An 8,358-nucleotide genomic window follows, 5' to 3' on the forward strand; every position below is an offset into this window, starting at 1 on the left:
ACCGCATCCTGACATTGTCCACATGATCCAAGGCTGCGTGGAGAGCCAATGAGAGCTGTAGACCTAATGTGGCAATAGGCAAATTATAGGTCCTTGCTGAGACAGAAGTTAATTCTAGCCATAACCAGCCTCTCAAAGCATGTCATCCCTGTGGATATAAGTGCTACTGGACAATAATCATCCTTAGAAGTTTGCAAGATTAACTTTCACTAACTTCTATAGATGTGTGATGGAGAGTTTATTGACTAGCTGCATGGTATGGAAACGCTAATGCCCTCGAACGGAAAATCCTGCAAGAATTGTTGGATTGGCCCAGTCCTTCACGGGTAAAGCCCTCCCCATCATTGAGCACATCTATACAGAGCATTGTCGCAGAAAGCAACATCCATCATCAGGGATCCTACCACCCAGGCCATGCTCTCTTCTCAATGCTGCCATCAATAAGAAGATGCAGGATTCTCAGGACTCGCACCACCAGGTTCAAGAACAGTTATTACCTCTCAACCATCAGGCTCTTGAACCAAAGGAGATAACTTCACCTGCCCACAACCTATGCACCTTTTCCAAGGATGCTTCATATTGTTCTCAATATTTATTGTTTATTTATTATTATTTTTTTGCACACAGGTTATTTCTATTATGGTTATTGGATTTATTGAGTATGCCTGCAAGAAAATGAATCTCAGGGTTGTATACGGTGACATATCTGTACTTTGATGATAAATTTACTTTGGACTTTTAACCTTGAGTAGCGCCAGCGATTGGTGCTCGATTCCTGGTGTGGTCTGTGGGGAATTTGTACATTCTCCCCGTGACTGTGCGGGTTTCCTCCCGCAGTCCAAAGACATACAGGGTAGGGTTAGTAAGTTGTGGGCATGCTATGTTGGCACTGGAAGCATGGTGATAATACTTGTGGGCTGCCCCCAGCACAATCTTGGACTGTTGTTCATTGACACAAAAGATGTATCTCATCATGTTTTAATTCATGTATGACAAATAAGGCTAATTTACCTTGGTTAGAACATTGCACCTAATTGTCTTGGGTGTCAGGGTGGAGATACGTCTCTACCAAAGGAGGTGTGAGGCACTCTTTCCCTCCGCAGCCTGCAGGTCACCCCTGGGCACCTGCTTATTCCCCCCCCCCCCCATGATGGTGTGATGGTGGACAGTTGTATGAGCAGCCGGTGCAGATCACAAGTCCTGCTTATGCAACCACTGATGCCAGGCAGACAATCTCTGAAGTGTATTGATAATGGCTGGGGTCACCCGTCTTGTAAAGACTCTGCACAGAGGAAGGCAATGGCAAACCACTTCTGTAGAAAAAGAAGTCCCATGACCAATTACAATCACGGTCATGCGACCATGTCATACAACTCGCCACATTGTGGTGATGATGATGTACACATAGGTCCATAACTTTTGAATAATTCCTAGCGAGATTATTCAGAAGTTGATGGAATTCTGAATATGACAGGAGTGCGACAGGTAGGCAGGATCTTCCAGTCTCGTCGATTTATCACTGATTATGTTGTCTCCACGAGCAGAATATTGAAAAAGACACAAGAGGCAGAAGTGTAAAATAAAAGCAAAGATTTATACACCCATTTACACCGTGAGTTATGTCCTATATACAACAGGCTGCCACCAACGCAAAGGATGCCAAACACTTGGGGCGCAGCAGAAACTGTGAAGTCAATGTTTCACTTCTTACTTCGTGACCTGAACCTTCCATGTTCTTTCAAAGCCTGGCTGTCCCGAATCCCAGCTCACACCCCTCACCTTCCCCCTCTCCCTCTCTTGTTCCCAAAACCAGAACTGGAGCAGCCCCCAATTAAACAGTGCCTCAGTTTTAAAACTCTTTCTGTTATTGATGGCCAGCTTATTCTTGCACCAGTGTCCGGCTTGCTCGGGGAGGCAATTTACAACGGCCAATTAACCTACCAACATCTACAGTGAAGACACAGGCCCTTCAGCCCAACTTGTCTTTGCTGACCATAGGACCTCAATGAAAGGTTTCTGGCCCCAAAACGTCGACTGTTTATTATTCTCCTCAGATGCTGCCCGACCAGCTGCATTCCTCTGGCACTTTGTGTGTGTTGCCATCAGACATAGGAGCAGAACCAGGCCATGCAGCCCATCAGTCTGCTCTGACGTTCAATGTCAGCCGACTCTTTTTCACCCCATCCCATTCTTCTGCCTCCTCCTTGTAACCCTTAGCCCCCTTAATAATCAATAATCTATCAATCTCTGCCCTGGACTCTCTTGCAATGAACTCCAGACTTGGCAACCCCTGGCTGAAGAAGTTCCCCTGATCTCTGCTCGACAGGAACGTTCCTTTATTCGGAGGCTACGCCGTACACTCTGCTGCTGTTGGCACCATCCTCCCTATGTCCACTCAGTAGCTGGGAGTTTCAGTGAGATCCCCCCCCTCTGAACTCCACTGAGTTCAGGTCCAATGCCAACTGTCAAATGCCCCTCATTCCCGGGATAACCCTTCTGAACCTCCTCAGGATCCATTCTGCCTGCATTTTTGAGATGAGGGAGGAAACCAAAGAGCGTTGGGGTGAGGGAGGAGGTCTTGGCGAGGGCCTGCAAGCTCCAGACAGTGCCAGAAGCCACGATTGAACTGGGAGGTGCTGGGCCACCTGAGCCCCTGTAGGGCTGGAGAGCCTTGCTGGCAGATACAGATTGGTGGGACTCTCAGACCATAAGCCATAGGTGCAGAACGAGGCCATTTGGCCCATCATCTACTCTACTATTCCATCATGACTGATTTATTTTCCCTCTCAACCTCAACCTCTGTCTTCTCTCAGTAACCTTGGATGCCCTTACTATTAACGAATTGCACCGATTAACTGCCCTCTGGCTAAAGAAATTCCTCATCATCTCTATTCCAAAGGGACACCCTTGTACTCTGCGGCCGTGCTCTCTGATCCTAAACTCTCCCACTATTGGAAACATCCCCTCCGCTGTAACCAGGCCTTTCCATATCCAGTAGATGTGAAGGGGATCAAGGTAAATGGTGCAGAGGCCAAAGACCAGCCACTGATAGAAGAAGCTAGATGGGCTGAATGGCCTGTGGCTGCTTCTGCATCTTACATTCCCAGTTTTTAATCCTCAAGTCTTTTTGATACATTTTGTTTGGGGGAATTTAGTTTGGTTTCCTGCCCTACCCGAGCACCTCTCCCCTGTAGAAATAACCCCTGCTGAGTCCCAGGGCCATCCAGGGCATCAAAGGAGACTGGGGTGGAGAGGAAAAATAAATCAGCCATGATGGAACGGCAGAGCAGTCGACGGGCTTAATGGCCTAATTCTTATTTCACATCTCATGGTAATGAAGGAGAATCATCGTCCCACCCCCGCAAGTCAGGTGCTTGTGGGTGGGGGCATTGGCATCATCATATGGACCTGCCCCATCAATAGATTAAACAAATTATATACACAAATTATAACATATAAAGTTCTGGAGAGCAGTCAGTGCTGAACGTGAATGTGGGGTGGTGTGGTGAGGGGAGCAGTGCAGATGTTGGAGTGGGGGGGATTGTTGAGGGAGAAAGGAGGAGTGTGGGGGAAGGAAGTAGGTTGGAAGAGGGAGAAGGTAGCATTAGGAGTGGGGTGATGCACAGGAAAATTAGGCTCTGGCAAGGGGAGTGAGTGGAGGCGAGGGCAGGAGAGTGGGTGAAGGCAAGGAATGAGTGCTTGTTTCTCGTGTTTCCTTTGAGCTCCACGAGCTATTTGGCCCATCGAGTCTATGCCAGCTCTCAGCCCTATTCCACCCTCCTCCACACAACTCATTTCCTGGAACCTACTCTCTACCCCCTCCCCAACACTTGGGACAAGTTACTGTGAACAGTTCAGCTCAAAAGGTTTTCCAGAAGGGTGTGGCACCAGCAAGAACATTCTCAACCCTGTGACCCTGGGACCACTCCTGAAAAGGTTTTCCAGAAGGGTGTGGCACCAGCAAGAACGTTCTCAATCCTGTGTCCCCGGGACCGCTCCTCAAAAGCCACAGTAGATAAGCCCTGCCCTTGACTGGCAAATAGATTTCTCTCTGGTCCCACCTATCACTTCTCAGCTTCCGATACCATTCCCACTCTCCCCACTCATCTGATCACCTGCTCCAACCTTTCTGCCCATCTCTTTATACCGGCCACCTCCTCTCTTTCCAGTACAGGCGTAAGTGTCAGACCCAAAACGCCATTTCGCAGAGTACCTCCATTGGTCACCCCACTCGTCCATCCACCAGGAGTCCTGCCCCTGCTTCACCCACAACCAATGGTAAAATACTTGGCCTGCTGCCATTGGTCACCCCACCTGTCTGTCCACCAAAAGTCCTGCCCCTGCTATATCCAAAACCAATGGGAAACCACTTGGCCTGCTGCCATTGGCCTCGGTCCTGAGCCCATCGCTGGAGCTGTTGAAAGGGAAGGTTCAAGCAGAGAACAGAGGGGAATGGGGAGGTTTCTCCTTGATGCCCGGTTCTCTCTGTCTGTGTCCCTCCCAGACCACATGGAATCCATACCTGGAAACTCTCTGGCAAAGATAGGAACACCAATGTTCCCTTTCCGTAATCCCCTCTCTCAGTCACCATGTCTGAGATTCAGGAGCTGGGGCGACGATACCCCAATTCAGTTGGGGAGGAGGGGAAGAACCCCAGAGGGTGTAACAACAGCCTCTATTCACCCTCACACTCCTGCCTCCCCTCTCACTACTGCCACTGAGTTGTTTTACTCCAGCCTTGGATACGGGGCCAGTTAGACTGCAAGATGGAGAAGAGAAGGGAAGATCGCAGTAATTACAAATCCCTCACACGCCAGCAACTGATGACAACAGGCACCAGGTGCAGATCTGGAGGCCGGGAAGCCAGCTCTCTCCCGTCAAAAGCCACCGATGCCGACCTGGCAAAATGGGCTCAAGGGTCTAACTGTACAAGGTGTCAGGACTTCCCAATCAGCCCGATCCAAAACTTTCCTCTTGCCCCGCTGGTTAGGTTTGAAGGGTAAACTTGGGTATGAAGCATGGAGGTTCTGTCCCGGGAGGGATCTTTGCCCGCCCCCGGTAGCACAAAGCCGGCCCCACCACACTCACACACACTCGGGGACGCGGCCCCTTCACAGTCTAAAGAGGCCGAAGTAGGTGAAGGTTCGGGCCTTGAGGCGCACGCCGGCTATGCTGGAGATAGTTATCCGGGAGTTCCGGCTCAGCCTGACCAGGCCGGACGCCTGACAGGAGTGGACAGGCAGCTGCTGACCGAAGACCGGGGTGGGGGGCAGCCCTTGCAGGCACTTGAAGGCCACCACGTTGTCCACCTTGACGTCCAGCTTCAGGTAGGCTGTGCTGTTGTCATCGCAATGGACCTGCCGGAGGTGGGGTGGGCGGGAGAGAATGCGGGGACAGCATTAATTCTGCAGTTCGCTGCCTCCCCCCTCCCCGACCCACCCGGGTACCCAGGGGCTGGGGGCTGGCAGAGGAGCGGCAGTCCAAGAGAGGGATAAGTTACACCAGGGAGGGCTGGGGAATGGGAGCTGGTGGGTAGGGCATGGAGAGGGTGGAAGTTACAGAGGGGCAGAGGAGAGAGTGCTGAAGATGTTTTACAGAGACAGGGAAGGCTGTAGGGGATGGAGGGGGTTACAGAGACAGGGAGGGGTGTAGGGGATGGAGGGGGTTACAGAGACAGGGAGGGGTGTAGGGGATGGAGTGGGTTACAGAGACAGGGAGGGGTGTAGGGGATGGAGGGGGTTACAGAGACAGGGAGGGGTGTAGGGGATGGAGGGGGTTACAGAGACAGGGAGGGGTGTAGGGGATGGAGGAGTTTACAGAGACAGGGAGGGGTGTAGGGGATGGAGTGGGTTACAGAGACAGGGAGGGGTGTAGGGGATGGAGGGGGTTACAGAGACAGGGAGGGGTGTAGGGGATGGAGGGGGTTACAGAGACAGGGAGGGGTGTAGGGGATGGAGGGGGTTACAGAGACAGGGAGGGGTGTAGGGGATGGAGGGGGTTACAGAGACAGGGAGGGGTGTAGGGGATGGAGGAGTTTACAGAGACAGGGAGGGGTGTAGGGGATGGAGGGGGTTACAGAGACAGGGAGGGGTGTAGGGGATGGAGGGGGTTACAGAGATAGGGAGGGGTGTAGGGGATGGAGGAGTTTACAGAGACAGGGAGGGGTGTAGGGGATGGAGGGGGTTACAGAGACAGGGAGGGGTGTAGGGGATGGAGGGGGTTACAGAGACAGGGAGGGGTGTAGGGGATGGAGGGGGTTACAGAGACAGGGAGGGGTGTAGGGGATGGAGTGGGTGACAGAGACAGGGAGGGGTGTACGGGATGGAGGGGGTTACAGAGTGGGAGGGGTGTAGGGATGGAGGGGTTACAGAGACAGAGAGGGGTGTAGGGGATGGAGGGGGTGACAGAGACAGGGAGAGGTGTAGAGGATGGAGGGGGTTACAGAGACAGGGAGGGCTGTAGGGGATGGAGGGGGTTACAGAGACAGGGAGGGGTGTACGGGATGGAGGGGGTTACAGAGACTGGGAGAGGTGTAGGGGATGGAGTGGGTGACAGAGACAGGGAGGGGTGTACGGGATGGAGGGGGTTACAGAGACTGGGAGAGGTGTAGGGCATGAAGGGGGTTACAGAGACAGGGAGGGGTGTAGGGGATGGAGTGGGTGACAGAGACAGGGAGGGGTGTACGGGATGGAGGGGGTTACAGAGAGGGAGGGCTGTAGGGGATGGAGGGGGTTACAGAGACTGGGAGAGGTGTAGGGGATGGAGGGGGTTACAGAGACAGGGAGGGGTGTAGGGGATGGAGGGGGTTACAGAGACAGGGAGGGGTGTAGGGGATGGAAGGGGTTACAGAGACAGGGAGGGGTGAAGGGGATGGAGGGGGTTACAGAGACAGGGAGGGGTGTAGGGAATGGAGGGGGTTACAGAGTGGGAGGGGTGTAGGGGATGGAGTGGGTTACAGAGACAGGGAGGGGTGTAGGGGATGGAGGGGTTTACAGAGACAGGGAGGGGTGTAGGGGATGGAGGGGGTTACAGAGACAGGGAGGGGTGTAGGGGATGGAGGGGTTTACAGAGTGGGAGGGATGTAGGGGATGGAGGGGGTTACAGAGACAGGGAGGGGTGTAGGGGATGGAGGCGGTTACAGAGACAGGGAGGGGTGTAGGGGATGGAGGGGGTTACAGAGACTGGGTAGGGTGTAGGGGCTGGAGAGGATTACAAAGACAGGGTAGGGAGTAAGGGCTGGAGGAGGATTACACTGATAATAGGGCTGGGGGATGGTACAGGCACAGGGAGGGTAAAAAATGAAATTGTGGTCTGGGCTCTGCCGGTACACTCTCTCACCTGGCTATACACATAGTAAATCCCATCCTTCACCACTAGGAATTCGCCTGTCGTGCTGTTGTAGTTCAGCGCTCGGTGCTTGACCTGAATCGACCTCTCCGCCCAATTCTTGATGACGCCCCCTGCAAATCAGACAGTTTATCACTCACACCGTCTCCCTCCCCTCAGAACGGTACTCTAACACAGGGGTTCCCAACCTTCTTTATGCCCCGGAGTCCTACCATGAGCCAAGGTGTCCGCGGAACCAGGGTTGGGAACCCCTGTTATAACATGTCTGCCAGGCCAGTAACGATTCTGAGGCCCATTTACAGGGGCAAAGACAGCAGTCATCATCTGCAGAGGAAGGGCCTACCTCTTTGGAGTGAGGGAGGATGGTAGAGGCAGGTATCAAGTGGACAGCCAGACAGACACCTTGTCTCAGGGTGGGAAAAGGCAAATACCAGGGGGCAAAGTCAAAGGAAATTTTGTTATCAAAGTGTGTTTGTGTTGCCATATATTACTTTGAGATTAGTTTTCATCCAGGCACTTAAGGTGATTGGAGGAAAGTACAGGGAGGATGTCAGAGATGGTTTTGCTGAAGTCAGAGAGTGAAACAAGTACGTGGTGGTAGAAGCAGATAAATTCAGAGAATCTTAGCCAGGCCCTTGGATGATAGAAAAAATGGCCGGCTGTGTGGGAGTGAAGGGTTAGATTGATCTTGGAGTAGGTTAAAAGGATAGTACAATACTGTGGGCTGAAGGGCCAGTAGGTTTTAGGTTAAGTGCGACCCCAAGGAAAATGCCGCAATCAAAGGGGTTTACAATCTTCACCGGAGGGGACGGTCAGGTGCCCAGATTAATGTCGATCAAAAAGTGATAAATTCAAGTATGCAGTGCCCTCCTGCAGTGTGTTGTTCCCAACTCACTGCCCTATCCTGTGGCATGATTCTCCCTCCTTCCCACCCCTCCTGCGATGCAGCACTCTCTCCTTGTTGCCCTTCCTGTAGATCCGCGCTCGCTCCTGCAGCGGGGGGACACTCTT

General features: G+C 52.5%; 1 protein-coding gene across 5 annotated transcripts in view; it reads right to left on the reverse strand.

Annotated features, from left to right (window-relative positions):
* Positions 1–1,573: 1,573 nt before the first annotated feature.
* tnfsf12 (TNF superfamily member 12) overlaps positions 1,574–8,358 on the reverse strand; it is a 57,880-nt gene continuing 51,095 nt past the window's right edge. For 4 of the 5 annotated variants that reach the window (XM_059975176.1, XM_059975174.1, XM_059975175.1 and 1 more), the window contains 2 exons: positions 7,339–7,460; positions 1,574–5,357 (listed from right to left, as the gene is read on the reverse strand). In XM_059975176.1, coding sequence (XP_059831159.1) covers positions 5,112–5,357; positions 7,339–7,460 — 368 coding nt within the window. In that variant the 3' untranslated portion in view covers positions 1,574–5,111. Of the gene's footprint in view, positions 5,358–7,338 lie in introns of all 5 variants that reach the window. The other variant, XR_009513210.1, reaches the window with a different exon arrangement.

Source organism: Hypanus sabinus, chromosome 7, assembly GCF_030144855.1.
Source record: "Hypanus sabinus isolate sHypSab1 chromosome 7, sHypSab1.hap1, whole genome shotgun sequence".
Classification (NCBI taxonomy): domain Eukaryota; kingdom Metazoa; phylum Chordata; class Chondrichthyes; order Myliobatiformes; family Dasyatidae; genus Hypanus; species Hypanus sabinus.